Source organism: Xyrauchen texanus, chromosome 3 (genome assembly GCF_025860055.1).
Source record: "Xyrauchen texanus isolate HMW12.3.18 chromosome 3, RBS_HiC_50CHRs, whole genome shotgun sequence".
Lineage (NCBI taxonomy): Eukaryota > Metazoa > Chordata > Actinopteri > Cypriniformes > Catostomidae > Xyrauchen > Xyrauchen texanus.
Window position 1 is genome coordinate 40675427 of NC_068278.1, and position 17343 is coordinate 40692769.

Below are 17343 nucleotides of genomic sequence, written 5' to 3' on the forward strand. Positions count from 1 at the left end.
CTACATCCCTCTTTCAAAACACAGTTTGGCAGTCTCATTCACGCATCAAGTTTAGGGGTGTCACTGCCAAAATTACTCTAACTGTGAAGTAAAATGCTCATCCAAGTGGAATCAACTAAAAGCTCAATGTGTTTACTTTCAGGAAGCCCTCTCATTACCCTGTAGATCATGGGAGTTTGACTTTGTTTTATTGAAGTTGTTTCTTAGATATCTGTCTCGAATTCTTTCAAATTATCTCTTCCACGACCAAAGACTTTGTATCAGAATAGACATTGTAATTTTTTTTAGTACCTGAATGTTATGTTCAGATACTAAAAAAATTAGAAATGGAACATTTAACCAGCAATCTATTTTCAGATATAAATATAAGTCTATTACTATGTATCTGCTTTTTCAACGCATTTAGAATTGTGTGTAATTTGGTTAATTCACTGAATATAATTTTTTTAAAATGGCAGAAAGAAGAGGATGGAGAGATTTTGAACTCTCTAACCCCACCTGAGACCACCTTTGAGCAGTCTGGTCTTGGACCTGGCCAAGAGTATGAGGTTAAACTGGAGGTGATAAAGAACAACACCCGTGGACCCCCAGCCAGCAAGAATGTTGTCACAAGTAAGCAGCTGTTGACATTAAACAACCCATGTCAGCAATGACTAGTCTGCTTTTTTTTTCCTCAAGACTTTATCACCTGTTCTGTGCCTTAATATAGAGTACTAGTTCAAAAACAACATAAAGAAATAAAACAGATTATTTGTATAGGCTAAAGCATATCTATTTATCTTCTTAATAAAAAAATAATACTGCATAATAATTTATCTTAATTAGATGGTGTGGTTGATCGCGTTGTGGATATGGCCTATTGTATTCCCTATTTCCCATATAAGCCTGTCACCTACCTATCTGATCAATATAAAGCTACCGGTAATTTAAATTCTAAACATATTTTGTATTACTTGTAAACTACACATGAAGCTACAGGGAGTTAGATTACATAGCTTTTTCATCCTCTGAGAAATAATTTCATAAAGCACTTATATTAAACTAAAAAAAGTTTTCACATGCATTTCTTGAACTTAAAGGGATAATTCATCCAAAAATAAAATTATATGATCATTTACTCACCCTCATGACATCCTAGATGTGTATGACTTTTTTTTTTCTTCTGCTGGATGCAAACATTTTTTTAGCAGAATATCTCAGCTCTGTAGGGCCATACAATGCAAGTGAATGGTGACCAGATCTTCAAGAGCTCCAAAAGGAGATAAAGTCAGTAAATGTAATCCATCCGACTCCAGAGGTTTAATCAATGTCTTCTGAAAGTGATCCAGTTGGTTTTTAGTGAGAACAGACCAAATTGTAACTCCTTTTACACTTTACATCTTGTCATTGCAGTCTCTAGGCACAATCATGATTTCAAGCTCGATTACACTTATACTTCCTAGCGCTTGGCCCATGGGCAGAGCGCTAGATTGTGCTATAGGAAGTGTAATCGAGCTTGAAATCATGATCGCCAAAGAGACTGTTGTCAATATTTACAGTAAAAACTCCTTTTTCACTGTAAACATTGACAACATTTTGGCCTGTTCTAACCCAAAACCAATTAGATTGCTTAAGAAGACATTTATTAAACTACTGGAGTTACATTTATGTAAGGAATAATTGAAGACGGGCTGTTGAATTATTAGAAAAATAATGCACACCCGGGGTGGTAATGCGGTCACGACGCGAAGCGGAGTAATGCACACCTCGGGTGTGCATTATTTTTCTAATAATTCAACGGCCCAGAGTCAATTATTCCGCTTATACTACAGTTACCACACCTCGAAACATTGTTCAGATGATGTGATTCTAGACGTTTGTCAAGTTTTTGTCATTAAAACGCTCTTGTATGTAGGACTAATTTCTTACGCATCTAATCCCATGCCTCCGTTGCTAATTCCAAAACGTCATTTTAGAGTTAGTAACGGAGGTTTGAGCCACTGACAGCAGACTAATGCAGTTATTAGTGTAGTTATTAGAGAGACAGAGGTTGCAATAATGAGACAGAAAATCATGTGCGTCATATTATTTAATTTATTTATTAATTCATACGTTATAATTCATTCGTTAATTCAAACAAATTTATTTATTAAAATTAAACTGCACGTTTCCATTGATGGTGAAGTCAGACATCGAAAATGGCAGATCAAGCGCATTGGGCTGACAGAATTCAAATCATCCAACGACGTATCGGGCTGCTGTGTCTGGTGACAAATCCTCTTGAAGTTGAAGTGGATTTGTCGCTGTCACTTCTTGTTATGAATTGTATCCTATTTTCCATTATTACAGTTGACTACGCGAAGTGATATGGAACTGTAATGCGGTCAAGACCTGCCTGGAACTACTTTAGCCGTGCGTTTCCCTGAAAATAATTGCACACCTTAGAACGTTCTCAACCAATCAGAATCAAGCATTCAACAGCCCTGTAGTATAAGTAATATACTAATAATATATAAGCAATTAACTTAATCTCCTTTTTAGATCTTTCAGTGTTCAGGCCACAGTTCTCTTGCATTGTATGGACCAACAGAGGTGAGATAATATTCTAAAAGTCTGTTCAGCAGAAGAAAGAAAGTCATACATATCTGGCATGAGGGTAATAAATGATGATGGAATTTTCATTTGTGGGTGAACTATCCCTTGAAAACTTTGCACTTAATGTCCTAATTGAAAATGGCTAATGGTTTGCAGTTTAAATAAAACCATATGTTGAAAAACATATTACCACTGTGACATTTCCCTAATACATCCCCTTACCCTGTTTAATCAAGCATCATTTTGAATATCCTACAGATTTGACTGGAATATGATATTCTTAATACTCTGTTCAGTGCTAGCAAAAAGAGTTTACCTTCATGACAAGCTTATTTTGAGCACAGCTGTCTAACAAATGTCTATAAAAAAATCTCACAGCATGCATCTAACATTTCATGTACTCTCCGTTTCCTAGACTTAAGCCACACAGGATTTGCATTAGAGGGGGGGACTAATTGCTCAAAGTGAGTTCTCTCTCACACTTTGTGTGGGAGGCACCACTCAGCAACATGAGCTCTCCTCCCATGAGATAACTGTGCACTGAAGCATCTCACATGCACAAATCTGCTTTAAGCTGCATGCAGATTCTATGTTTTATCTTCCTCTTACATTAGTGTGACCTCTCAATACATTGCCTACAAACTAATTTAATACATTGACTACAAACTAATTTCCCCATGACAACCGTTTTCATATCAGAAAATAAAGACTGAAATTGAGAAGTAATTGTGCAGTTAAAATAAGTTTTATATTTACAAATACTTTGCCCTTATTATCATGTTTATAAACATATCTAGGAATGAATGCAATTGTATAATAGCATAGACAATGCATTCATCTGCTTATGTCTGGTTGCCATCTGGTTTCATCAGCTGTAACACACCTCTCTCCTCTCATCTGCAGTGATTGACGCTCCAAGCCAGATGGATGTGCGTGATGTGACAGACACTACGGCTCTTATCACCTGGATTCATCCTGTAGCTCAGGTGGATGGGATCTCTGTGTCCTATGGCCTGAACACAGATTCCTTAGACAGGAAAACAATTGAGCTATCTTCCATGGATAACCAATATCATGTGGCTGAGCTGTATCCTGACACTGAGTACGAGGTGTCTCTAATGGCCCGCAGGGGAGAGATGACCAGCTTTCCCATCTATGAGACCTTTACAACTGGTATGATGAACAATACTTTAAAAAATCTTTAACATTTCTTGTATAATAAAAAGTCTTTCAAAACTCTTTAAAGGGATAGTTCACCCATAAATGATCATTCTGATATCATTAACTTACACTCATGTTGTTACAAACCCATGACTTTCTTACTTTGGTGGAACACAAAAAGGATATGTGAGGCAGAATGCTAGCCTCAGTCACCATTCACTTTTATTGTATGTAAAAAAGAAAGTGAAAATGACTGGGGCTAGCATTCTGCCTCACATCTCTTTTTGTGTTCCACAGAAGTAAGACAATGATATGGGTTTGTAATAACAAGAGGGTAAGTGATGACAAAATGTACATTTTTGGGTGAACTATCCCTTTAAAGGAATATTCCAGGTTCAATACAAGTTAAGCTCAATAGACATAATTTATGGCATAATGTTGATAAGCACAAAAAATGATTTAGACTCATCCCTTCTTTAAAAAAAAAAAAAGCAAAAAGGTGGGTTACAGTAAAGTGCTTAGAATGGAATTTCGAAAGGGTTTAAAGGTAGAAATGTTTAGCTATATAGTGTATTATTTGAGAGGTAAAGTTGTTTAAATCATCATTTATTATCATCATGGTAAAATTGGATAGAACTTTACACATAAAAGATTAGTAAGCGATTGTTTCACACTAAAATCATGTTAACCTGCATATTGTTTACATCTTGCGGCTATGCTTTCGAAACTGTGTATTTTAACGTTTAAGGATTGGCTCAATTCACTTCTATTTGAGATTTCTGTGCCTCATTGTGATATTTGCTTTTTTTAAAGAAAAGGAAATCAACATTATGCCCAAATGCTGTTGACTGAGCAGCATTCACTTGTATTGAACCTTTAATTTTCGTGATCTTTAAGCAATTTCTTTATCTTACCGTGGAGGATAACCATACATTTACAGGAAATATGGCTGCTCATTCACATGTTGATATGTTCAGATCTGGATGCCCCTAAGCACCTCAAGACAGTGGAACAGACAGATGAGAGCATCACCCTTGAGTGGAAAAACAGCAGAGCCAACATCCTCAATTACCGCATCAAATATGGCCCACTTTCTGGAGGGGAGCATGGAGAACTGGTCTTCCCCAGTGGCCCACAAGATACAACTCATGCTAAAATCACTGGTGAGAGGCTTAGCCCATTTTGAATTACAATATAACACCTCTCCAGAGATAACAAACCATATCAATAACAAACAGTAAAGCAATTAAATGTTTGAAAAGTAAGTGTGAAATAAAATTTGGTATAGCTGCAATTCATATCAGAGACTGGGCTTGTTTTTAATTAACCAATTTCATTTTATTACTTGAAAACCACATATCTACAGGTCCAAACCAAGGTCCAGATTTGTATTCTCCTAAAATTAGAATAGTAATTGCATGGTTTTTAAATGTTGGAAGAGATTCTTTCCAATAACTTTCCAACAGGATTTAACTGTAAATCAATTAAGAACTGGAAACCAATAGCAGTAGGCATGCCACCTGAATTGAAATAGGCTAATTATATATTTTTTTTCTTTCAGATTTTAAATATTTAAAGGAATAGTTCACCCATAAATGGAAATTCTGTCATTATTTACTCACTCCTCGCTTTCTTTTTTAATGTTGAACACAAAAGGTGAATTTTTACAAGATATTTACAGGGTTTATTTGTCATACAGTAAGTAAATATAGTGACTGTTGCCTGTCAAGCTCAACAAAGGACAAACAAACGCTCTATAACCATAGTAATACTAATCGGTACGACTCATGCACTATATTCCAGGTCTTCTGAAGCAATATAATCACTTTGTGTGATCAAAGTTTTAGAAAATTTAAGTAGTTTTTTACTCTCAAATAAAATCAGACTAATAAAGTAAATCACTTTAAAAAAAAAATCAAATATGGCAGCTACATTGATAGCATCAAAAACGTTGGTCATGAGACGTTGGTGAACGAGAACCAATTTGTGCATTAGTCATTTCAATAACTTTTTGTTGTTTTCATGTATTTATTTATTTTGTCCTTTTCTGAGCTTGACAGACCAGAGTTACTATTCACTTAGATTATGGCAAAAAAAAAAAAAAAACTGTGAAGACTTAAAAAAAATACCTTTTGTGTTCCATGGAAGAAAGAAAGCAATTTGGGTTAGCAGTGATATTAGTCAAAAATGTAATTAAATTTATGGGTGAACTTTTCCTTTACCACAACGGACTTATATTCAAATGAGTCTCTTTGTTTTGTGTGATTTTTTTAGACCCTTTAGACCTATTATGTTGCAGTTTCGACATGCTTTACATGAGTAAACACTGCTGCTTGTTTCAATGTGATAATCCCAGTCAAAATGAGAAATTGGAGGCTTTCTTCATCTCAGCAGCAGTTCTATTATACACTTGTGCTTTGAGCCAATCTTCTACGCTAATTCTTATTCTCTACAACCATGTGTTACTGCAAGCAGGGATTATCAAGGCTGGGAGAAAAAATATATTCAAAATGGAAAATAGATTCTTTGTCTGGTTTGGTCCTTTGTCCTTGGGAGGCCTGTTCCCTGTAAATAAGGCAGACGATCTGTTCAGCTAATAACACAGTGTCTCTCTCTCTCTCTCTAACACACTCACTAGTTGTCTTTTTCACACAGTTATTATCTGTAATTGCCGTCACGCCTGTGATTTTATTGATAATGAGCTTCCTCTGCATTAGGCGTAATTTCATGCTGGAGGACTCCACAGTGACCTCTGTAGGAGCCAATAGAGGCATTAAGAGGGGTAACTGTGGGATTTGGGCTAAGGGCTCTTATAAAAGGTTGGCTACGGGGATCTGAAAATCTCTTGTATGATGGCAAATGTTGTTTCTGGCCTGTGGAGAAGCTCTTTGATGCAGCCACTGAAAGGGATTAGATTGATATGGCATGCAGATGCCATAATCGAATCCGCACTGTGGCAAGTAGAAAAAACAATTGCCTACCAGAGAGGCTCTTAAAATAACTTGTTTGAGTGATTGATGGTTTAGTTTAATTTTAGAGTACTGAATTTTTGGGTGCTCTCTTAGGCCTCAAGCCTGGAACTGAGTATGGAATGGGAGTGACCGCAATTAAAGAAGAGCGTGAGAGTTTGCCTGCGACGACCAATGCTGTGACTGGTAAGCAAGGATGTAAAAAAATGTTCAAGACCAAAAACCCATATTGATCGACCAATAATCTGAAGACCCTGGTGAAAGGACCAGCAAAGGCCAGCATGGTCCAAAAGGGTTAAAGGTATAGTTCACCCAAAAATTTAAATTCTCTCATAATTTACTCAATTTCAAGCCATCCCAGATGTGTATGGCTTTCTTAGCTCAATTTTTAGAAGAAAATCTCAGCTCTGTAGGTCCTTTCAATGCAAGTTAATGGTGACCAGACCACAAAAATCACATAAAGGCAGCATAAAAGTAATCCAAATGACTCTAGTGGTTTAATGTATGTCTTCTGAAGTGATGAAATCACTTTGGATGAGAAACATATCAATATTTCAATCATGTCATATATATTTACGGTAAAATAAGACATAAATATTGATCTGTTTCTCACCTAGACCCATCATAACGCTTCTGAAGATATGAATTTAACCACTGGAGTAATATGGATTGCTTTTGTGCTGCCTTTAAGTGATTTTTGGAGCTTGAAAGGTCTGGTCACCATACACTTGCATTGTATGGACCTACAGAGCTGAGATATGCTACTATAAATCTTTGTTTGTGTTCATCAGATGAAATAAACTCATACACATCTGGGATGACATGAGGGTGAGTAAATGATGAGAGAATTTTCATTTTTGAGTGAACTATCCCTTTAAAGTCTGTTTGGCTAGTTTGGTGCAGGTCTAGCTGGTGAACCAGCAAAGCCATACAAAACAGTAGTTAGTAAGTCCAGTAATTATATCAAATGCAATTAATCAAATTCATTTTTTTCTTGTGATAACAGATCATTTCAACTTATATTGTTTATTAGGGAAAAAATGATATACTAAACACACAATATATATACATTACCATCCAAAAAATAAAGCAAACACCATTAAAACTTCAATCAAAACAAAATCATTGTTATGCATTAATTTATGTATGTATTTAGTTTATTACATTGTTATAAAGTTGTACCCATATTAATAGTAATAAAAAGAAAATGTATTCAAACCTATCCATTTAAATATATATTTGTTTTAACACGGTATCAGTTTACACCTTGCCAGCAAGAAATTCTCCTACCCTGATTTTGAAGAAATAAAATTGATTCTGATGACTTGATGAATTCATGTTTCATAGTTTACAGTTTTTACTTCGACATGTTTCCAAGTTTTTCTCTTATAATATGCCAAAGCGTGAGTAAAGCTGAGTTATATGTATGAAATCTACTGTCATAACAGCTTTACTGTATATGATGTCTTCCTTAATTAAATGTCCCTGTCCTCTTAGATCTTGATGCTCCTAAAGATCTCGAAGTGAGCGAGGCCACAGAGACTACAATGGTGCTGGTTTGGAAGAGGCCAGTGGCCAAGATTGATGTTTATAGGTTAGTTTTTGTGACAGCGGACGGAAGGAGTGCCGAAGTGGAGGTCCCGGGTGGTGCCAATACGTACACCCTGAGGGACCTGAACCCTGGCAAGCTGTACACCATCACCCTGACTGCTGAAAGAGGAAGAAAGAAGAGTGCGCCAGCAAACCTCTCAGCATCCACAGGTCAGTCCATTACATTCTCTGTTTCTATGACATAGATGTGGCTGTAGCCTACAGTATACTGCATATCATATTTTCAGTTAAATACTGGGTCCAAAATGAACCTGCCAATGGCAAGTGAATTCAGAAGACTTACCAGCCATTACATTTTATTTTGCATTACTTTTATTAAAAATGTTATTTTGTTCCTTTGTCAAAGGCAATATTTAGCTGTACTTTCCTCAAATATGTGTGACAAAAGCGAAGGTCATTGTGTCATTAGCAGCATTACAGACAAGATGAGTCTCAGTCTCTTTGAAATGGCACTTGTCACAAAACGTGAAGACACAACAGTATGTCACTTTTCCTCATATTTTTATTTTGGTGGCTTAATGTGAGGAATATTCCACATATGTGTTGTAACAGTTCTTGAGAAAATAAACTTAAGCCATGCATCAGTTAGAAGATGCTCAAGTCACAACAGATGAGTCCTTTATGTCACTTAAATCAGTGAGGGTCAGAATATCATCGCTAAAATTCGATATGAGCCATAGAGGCTATTATGTTGCAGTTCCTAATACATTTACTACCCAACATTTTATTTACTAGTCGAAGCCAATTTTTACTCACATTTGGCACTTGACACATGTTCATTTTGGACTCTATGCACTGAGGATTCTTCTTCACGTCCCTCCGTTCTCTTGCTTCTCTGGAGTGATAAAACAAATATTGGTTTTGGATTGTGAAATCAACTTTTAAACAATATGATTGAATATCGTCCTTTTCACCCAAAACCATTTATTCAGCAGGCCACTGAAGATCTGAAGGCAGCTCAAGAATTAACTACTTCCCCCATGAGTGTCAATATTTATTTTGGAGTTTGCAGATTTCTCTAGCTCCTTATCTTAAGAAGTCCATAAAAAATACAAAAATATTTGTGTTGTCAGTATGCCATCATGCACTGGAAATAGATGCAAATTTGAATTCAATGTTTGTTCAAGCTTACTATACATATTTCCTGCCTTCATCATTAATTCCTCATTTACATCAGGTGGATTTATTTTACTTCTAAAAGAAACAAGAGAAACCCAAATTGATTATTAAGAGACGTCTCTGTGGTCAGGATGCTACTGTACTTACCCAACTTTCTGCATTTTATGGCCAAAATGTGCATGTTTACCAAAATGCTTTAATGCAACCGAGTAATCATTAGCTACTACCAAGGAGTTACAACATATAACATCAGATGTTTGATTAGACAAGAGATATAGTGTTTCCCAATATCCAAAACACACACACACACACACACACACACACACACACACACACACACACACACACACACACACACACAGAAAGCTCATTCATATGATAATCGTCAGTGAGCCCACTCCCACTCTTGGATTTTCGTGATTTGACCACAATGAACTGTGGGGCAGACTGATAAATAGAACACATGCTGAGCTGCCTGTTAAAATGTTGTCTGTGATATCATCAGCACCATAATCCCAATGCATTTATTTCAGCAGCCATTATCGGCCATAGACACAGAGCACAAACATGGGCAAAAACTTTACTCAGACCCATAATGGAATGAGGGAGGTGGGGCAGTGAGACCTCTGGGTCTGGGCCTTTCTTCTGTTTGAATATCACTGATTCCTTCTCTGGAAAGATTACAAGAAATTCAGCTTGTAATTTGGAGATGTGGAGTTCTGCCCTACTTTGAGTAATGACCAAGATAAGTTCAAGACACACACACGTGTACACAATCCAATCAAGGAGAGAGGAAACACATATGCATGCACCTTTAAAGAAAGGGTCATTGCATGAAAAACTAAGCAGCCTTTCAAACTAAGATACAATATATACAGTGTATACTGTACATTGTATTGAGATGGTTTAAAGAAAATGTCTAAAAGGCCATTCAGTGGTTTCTATGGCCAGATCCACACTAGATTTGGGTGGACAATGCTCACTGAAATGATGTGTTCATCCATGGAAATGGAGATTTTCAAAAATGCTCTCCAGTACCGCATACATAGGTAAATTATGATGTTAGGAATTTGAAAAAAGATTTTTTAACCAAAAACATATTGGTGTGGACGTGGCCTATGTAAAGCCACAAAGGTTGTGCATGTATACAACAATGGCTTTATCCAAACACCCTTGAGGTGTTTGTTTCTTGATGATCTCACGGTGATAAAGCCATTCTTTATGTCTATCTCCTCCCATTCCCTTCTATATGCAGTGTAGGCCACTTCTCAGGCATATATGGACTGTTTATTATGGTTTTCAATGGAGGGAACTCAAATAACACTTATTCAATGACCAAAATGAATACATTTCACCAAATTTCACTTCCCTTGAATGACAAGAGATGACCAATGAGTTTTTTTTTTTGTTTTTGTTTTTTTCTGTTTGACAGCTTTGTATTGTTTCTTCTTGAGGTTCCAAAGGCAACAACTGGCCCTAATGCCTGGGAAGGTCATTCACTTCCTCCCCTATTGTCTCTCTCCCTATTTGCACACCATGTTTCTGAGCTCTTGAATGTGCACGATGAGGATAATGGTTAAGCCATGTATCTCCTAGCTATCTGCCCCCTCTTTGCCTGTGAATGCTGACAATGCACAATGATGTTCAATTATAGGTCTGCACTGCATGGCTGCCTCCCATGTTTGAAGTGTTCAGCGTACCTCTGCTCAGGCAGGCTAGGCAGAACCTTCAAAAATTAATGACTTTTTTCGGGGGTCATTAATAGCACAGCTGTCTCAGCAAGATGGACTTAGATGCTTGGATGTTAATGGTTGCACGAGAAGTGATTACATTTTTTTTTAATAGTTACTGCAACCTTTGAAAGTTGTTCCTCGAGACTCTTTCACTGCATGTGTAGATGTTCCTGTTCTGTTTGGAACAGATGAAGAGAAAATTTGAATTTGTATTTTTGTTCACAAGATGGAATCGATAATTCTAATTGTTAAAACAGCATGCATTGATTTCAGCAATGTGCAACACAGACTAAAACAAATTATGGTGAAGTGTTGATTTTAAAATGTTTTTAGTTTTCAGGCATTTTTTCATTACATTAGCAAAAAGGATCCTTGAAGACAGAAAGCCTCAAGAAACCAGCCTTCAACTCTTTATGAACTTCTTCAAACGCCATTACCTCCTAAATCTGTGTGCCATTACCTACCAAATTAACTCTCTTCTGATCTGTTTGTCATCCAGATGAGGAGAAGCCTCAGGTGGGAAACATCACCATCTCTAATGTGTCTTGGGACAGCTTCAGTGTGTCCTGGGAGTTGGAAAGAGGAGAGTTGGATGGCTTTCTGATTGAAGTGTCTGACCCAGATGGCCTGTCAGATGGCCAGAACCACACTCTATCTGGCCAGGAGTTCAGCCTGACAGTCACTGACCTCTCTCCTAGTACATTCTACAGGGTCACTCTGTATGTGCTGTACAGGGGAGATCTCTTAAATCCTGTCTTTGCAGAAGCCATCACAGGTATCTTTACTTGACTATTCTTAGACCAGTTCGGTCATCTTTTGGCATCTACTTTTTGGATCCAATGCTGTGTATCTTAAGCAGTGATTCATTTCCGACTAACATCTTACCTCTTTTAATAAGTCATTCTTTATCACATCACATTTTTTTATCAATGAACACTTTGCACCAGCTTTTTAGTTTGTAGCCTTCATGGTGTATTCATCTTTTCATCCACTATCATCCACAGCTAAAACTATTAACTATTATAGTATTTCTTGTATTTTCCTCCATTTTAATATGTAGCATATAAAACAAGGACTAGGCATTATGATCAAAACAATACATTTAACGCAGCCCTGTCCAATGTGACAAGCTTTACTCAGAAGCTAGCATTACAAAAAAATAAAGAAATAAAACTCCTTTAAAATTGCCACATTTCAAGTCAGTAACAGTGGCAGACCTTGTGAAAAAGTCAACACTCCTTCCCTTTTCTCAATTATATGTTGAAGCATGGTGATATTCAGAGCACACCTGCACTGCAACATAATGGTTTCCCACACATTCACATCTGGATAATCACCAGCAAAGTCTGCAGGTGCAGCAACTGACCTCTGCCTGTCATCACTGGTGCATTTGTGTTTAACAGACAAAAAATTGTAAGGCTTAGGCTGGTCTTTCATTTTAATTGACTGCAGCATTCAGGGCACTTCAGTGGTGAGTCAAACTATTATTTAGTTGATTGGTTTGTGGAATTTAGACTACCATCATACCAGACAATATTGTAACATACATTTATTGCCATGCCAATGTTTTGCTCCTCCTCAGAGAGTCGGCGAAAAGAGAGGGTGACTGGGCTGGGGTGTACTGCCATGGAAGTGAGCCTGAAGAGTTTTTGTCGATTCTTGTAAAGGATCTCTTCAGTATGCACGCCCAGTTTTCTGACCCTGCATTACTTCTCATTCTTATGCTTAACTTTCACACATTTTCTTGCCGTTTATTAGCCAATGGCTGCAGGGGCCAACGTTGTTGCACTTTTCTCAAGTCTGCATGCAAATAAGCAGAGAAGGCAAGCTGATTGGACTTCGGTTAACCTCTTGTCCATTCATGTCACATGACCCATAGTGAACTTATGTATGTGCTGGAAGCATATTTATTCAGTTAGAAAAGATCCCATATTTAAAGATGCAGTTGGTACTTTTCTCCTCTTTAACACAGTTCTACCCCTAAAGAAATGAATAGTACTTTTAAAAATAGGTTATATATTATTTACCCTCACATGAAATCATGAATCCAGCCATATCAGTAGCCTAATAAAAGCTGATTTATTTTACATGGGGGTGTGGTCTGTCTCATGGGGTCCTCCATGTTGAACAGCCAAATACGACTTGCTTTATTTCAGTAAGCTCCCTATTATTTGACACTTTTGAGGCCAAAAATTTACAGAAATGTTCACCCTGTAGCTGGTGTGCTTGGTATAAACAAATCCCAGATGTAACATTTATCTGTGTCAACACAGATATCCACCGCTATCCCACTCAGCTTTTAGTTGCCTGCTGCAGAATTCCTGCCTCCAGACCTTGCTTCTGTAGGTTAGCCGGCGCCTTCTTCCACCTCCACAAACAGATGCCTCTTTGTCAAGTCAGAGAGACTTAGAAGCCATTTAGATGAAAGTGATCCTTGAAGAGCACATGTTAGCACTCTTGAAGTGCCTCAAAACACTCGCTGACACTCTTAAACAAAGTGAACAGTGCTAATGAAGAGGGACAGCTCCACAGGATTTGTCCTCTCTGGTTTTCATTTCCAACACTTTTCTTCATTCAACAAATGCCTTTTCTGTTTCTCATCATCTAGAACTTTAGAGGAAGAAGAGGTTCAGTCTGGTCAAGGGTCCATTTTTTCTAATTCTGAAAGTTCAGTTTAGGACAACAAGGCTCTATTGAGTATTGTTGGTTTAGAACAATGCTGCATTGATTTTGAACTTATTTACATTTAGTATTTAGAATAATAGCTTTACTATAATATAAGAAGCCTACATTATGTCAGTGCTTCAGATTAGAGCTCTTGATTTTGTGTCTACATATGCTGTTTCATCATCCATTATCTGTCTGTTGCCCTTATGGCCTCCTGTCTTCAATTATTGTTTCTCTTCATAGTGAATTGAATTGTCTAAACTATGTTGTCTTTATTAGGCATACAGGGCAATTAAACATACTGACTTGAACTCTGTGTATGTACAGTGCTTTTTTTACATGATCTCTTCACAAGAGAAAATATTCAGAATAGGGTTGACAATAGATTAATACATTCAAATATATTTTAGTAGTTAATGTTAAAGATTTAGCTCAAATTAGTATATTTATTAAAAGATTTCTGTATAAATGTACATTTCTATAATTTTATATATATATATATATATATATATAATCCAGTGCATTTACCTTATATACCATATAAGGTAAATGCACTGGATTAACATTTAATTAACCTCATAAATTAAAACTCATTACATGTTCACTTTCGGCAGTTTTCAGATAAAGTAAAAAAATTACATAAATCAACAGAGTTTATGGTAATACAACCCACAATCATACAGACTAGTTAAACTTGTGTTAAATGTGTGGACTCGCTTCTTGGTACACCAGAGGAGATGAAAACCATAGCATAATAAAACTGGACTACATTCTGGCACAACCAAGGCTATTGTTTAAAACACAATACATTGCTTATGTGGTCAAGACATCCCTGAGGCTCTAGGTTTTCAGTTTTACATATCCTTACCACAACAACTGCATCTCTGGAGATGCCTTTCTCAGAAGTCATATCATTGTCATTCATTGTCAGTAGCATTCTTGCATGTTCAGCAAAAAAGCAGAGGAAACTGCATTTCCAGGATGAGCCCCTCTCCGTATGGTTATTATGGATATGTCAATGTCCTGGAAAAGCTCTATCTATAATTCTGAATGACTGCTATTATATGAAGATATAATTATGATTCTGGAACCTAATATATTGCTGGAAAATAGAGAAAATGAATCAATGTCAATATGTTTCCATCCACTAACCAGACCTCATTCCATTTTCTAATACACACTGGGTTGGAAGGATTATTTTTGAAAAGTATTCCACTACAGATTACAGAATACATGCTGTAAAATGTAATTTGTAACATATTCTGTTAGATTACTCAAGATCAGTAACATATTCTAAATAATTTGGATTACTTCTTCAGCACTGGTAGATTTTTTCACTTGTTTGGACTATAAAAACTCTGCCAGTACAGTAAGACAAAATAAAAAATACATTCTCTGAAAAACCCTAAATATCTTATGCAGGGTTGTTTCTAAAAACAAGATAAATCAAATTGATCTTGTTTTAAGGATTTGTAGATATTTTCACAGGAAAACAATACAAAAATTATCATCAAGAATATGATTTTGCCCTAATATCAAAAGGTATTACTAGAAAAAAGAAATTATAATCCAACATGAATTTTCTTGATAAAAAAATATGATCGTGGCTGATAACATGTGCATGGAAAATGGCTAGAAATAGCATTTAAGCTTAGCGTAAAGCTGACAATTTACACAGGGTTTAGCCTATTTTTATCTCTGTCTGCTCATATGAATGTAACACATCAAAAGAAAGTGTTTCACCGCTGTTCAAATGCACTTTGTATCACATCATTTATATGGATAAATGTTTTCCATCTGAAAGGACTAAATATTAAATGAAACAATGACAATAAAATGCAAAGTAATCTCTTCAGTAACCAAAATACTTCTTTAATGTAACTATTCTAATTACCAACTATTTAAATTGTAACTGTAGTGGAATATTTATTTATATTTTGTATTTTAAATACGTAATCCTGTTACTCCCCAACCCTGAATACACATATGTAAATTAACAGTTATTTTAAAGTTACTGGCTCACTGATTTCAACATCATCTGCTATAGTCATAACACTGATTGATGGCTGACCAATTGATTTAAAAAAAAAGTTCCATGCATAAATAACATTTTGCTGAATTGTCTCTAAGACAGCATAGTTTGACACTTCAAATTAGATTGTCATGTAACCTCTTCTAAGTACAAACAACTTTTTTATTTTATCAATTAGAGGCTGAACCTGAAGTGAAGCATCTGTTGGTCACGGACATCACACCACACAACTTTCAGCTGGCATGGACAGCTCCGGAAAACCTCTTTGATACATTCACTATCAATGTCGCTGATTCTAATGGAATTGACCAACCTCACCACCTCAAAGTATCTGGAGACAGAAGAACAGAACTGGTTACAGGTCTTAAGGAAGATACAGAGTATGAAATCAAGCTCTTTGGGATCATTTTGGAACGAAAATTCCAGCCCATTTTGGCCATAGCTCGAACAGGTATTTGGATTTTAAAGAAAAACTGGTGGAGGAAACACAAACTGACACCCACTTTCATTGTTTCCACATTACAAGTTAACATGTCAGCACTGTTTTTACATAGTTTGGAAATGTTCTGATAGATAATATGACAACTTTAATCTCCCAAACAAAGCCCTGAGTCTGAAGTAAATGTGTGTCTTGACCCCATGATCACAGCTTAACTGCCTTTCTCTTGGTAGCCCTACTCCGACTTCACCTTTTCCACTTAACCATTGCCTAAAACTTTCCCATATTTAACAAAATCACAACATCACCCATTAGAGTCAAGAGACTCTCTCATGAACAACAAGGGTTACATCCAAGTCTTTCTTCTCTCATGCACCAATCATACTCTTCTCCTCTTTTTTCTGTGTGAATCGAGGGTTTTATTTACAGAGCCAAACAATCTATTTTGTGTATTTCTCCTGATTGCGTGCCAGTCTCTGGCACTCTTCCTCTATACCAGCGGGCTTTACTTTCCACTTGAGTCTGATGCTGGCATGTCACACTATTCTGTCTCTGTTCTTGGGGCAAGTTAATCTTCCTGCATCTGTCACGCAAGATTCTGAAATCTAGCATTGAAAAATAGCTTTAAGGCCATTGTCTTTGTCGGTGTGTCTTTTGTCAGCAGTTGCACACTGGGTTGTCCTCATTCGTATTATTTTTTATGCTTCTATTTGCTCAGCTGGATAAATGGTGTAGTATCTTTACAATTAACTGTACTTTTTTCTTACACTATTTAACAAATTATTGTGACTGGGGGATAAGCTTTCTTTTTAGCTAAGACAAGCCTCTAATATATTTCTCAAACACTTCAACACATTTTCTTACTGCTTATTCCAGTTATGTTTCCTGTGTGTTATTTCCACCAAGGTCTGGGTACACCCAAAGGGATACACTTTTCGGATGTGACTGACACATCAGCTACTGTTCACTGGACTATGCCCCATACCCAAGTAGACAGCTACCGGGTCAGCTATGTACCAATTCAGGGTGGTAAGTAAC

General features: G+C 36.6%; 1 protein-coding gene across 1 annotated transcript in view; it reads left to right on the forward strand.

Annotated features, from left to right (window-relative positions):
- Nucleotides 1-17343, forward strand: part of LOC127628543 (tenascin-like) — a 50275-nt gene that overhangs the window by 22736 nt on the left and 10196 nt on the right. The window contains exons 6-13 of the mRNA XM_052105336.1: nucleotides 459-612; nucleotides 3478-3747; nucleotides 4713-4898; nucleotides 6801-6890; nucleotides 8202-8465; nucleotides 11667-11942; nucleotides 16045-16317; nucleotides 17212-17334. Coding sequence (XP_051961296.1) covers nucleotides 459-612; nucleotides 3478-3747; nucleotides 4713-4898; nucleotides 6801-6890; nucleotides 8202-8465; nucleotides 11667-11942; nucleotides 16045-16317; nucleotides 17212-17334 — 1636 coding nt within the window. The remainder of the gene's footprint in view (nucleotides 1-458; nucleotides 613-3477; nucleotides 3748-4712; nucleotides 4899-6800; nucleotides 6891-8201; nucleotides 8466-11666; nucleotides 11943-16044; nucleotides 16318-17211; nucleotides 17335-17343) is intronic.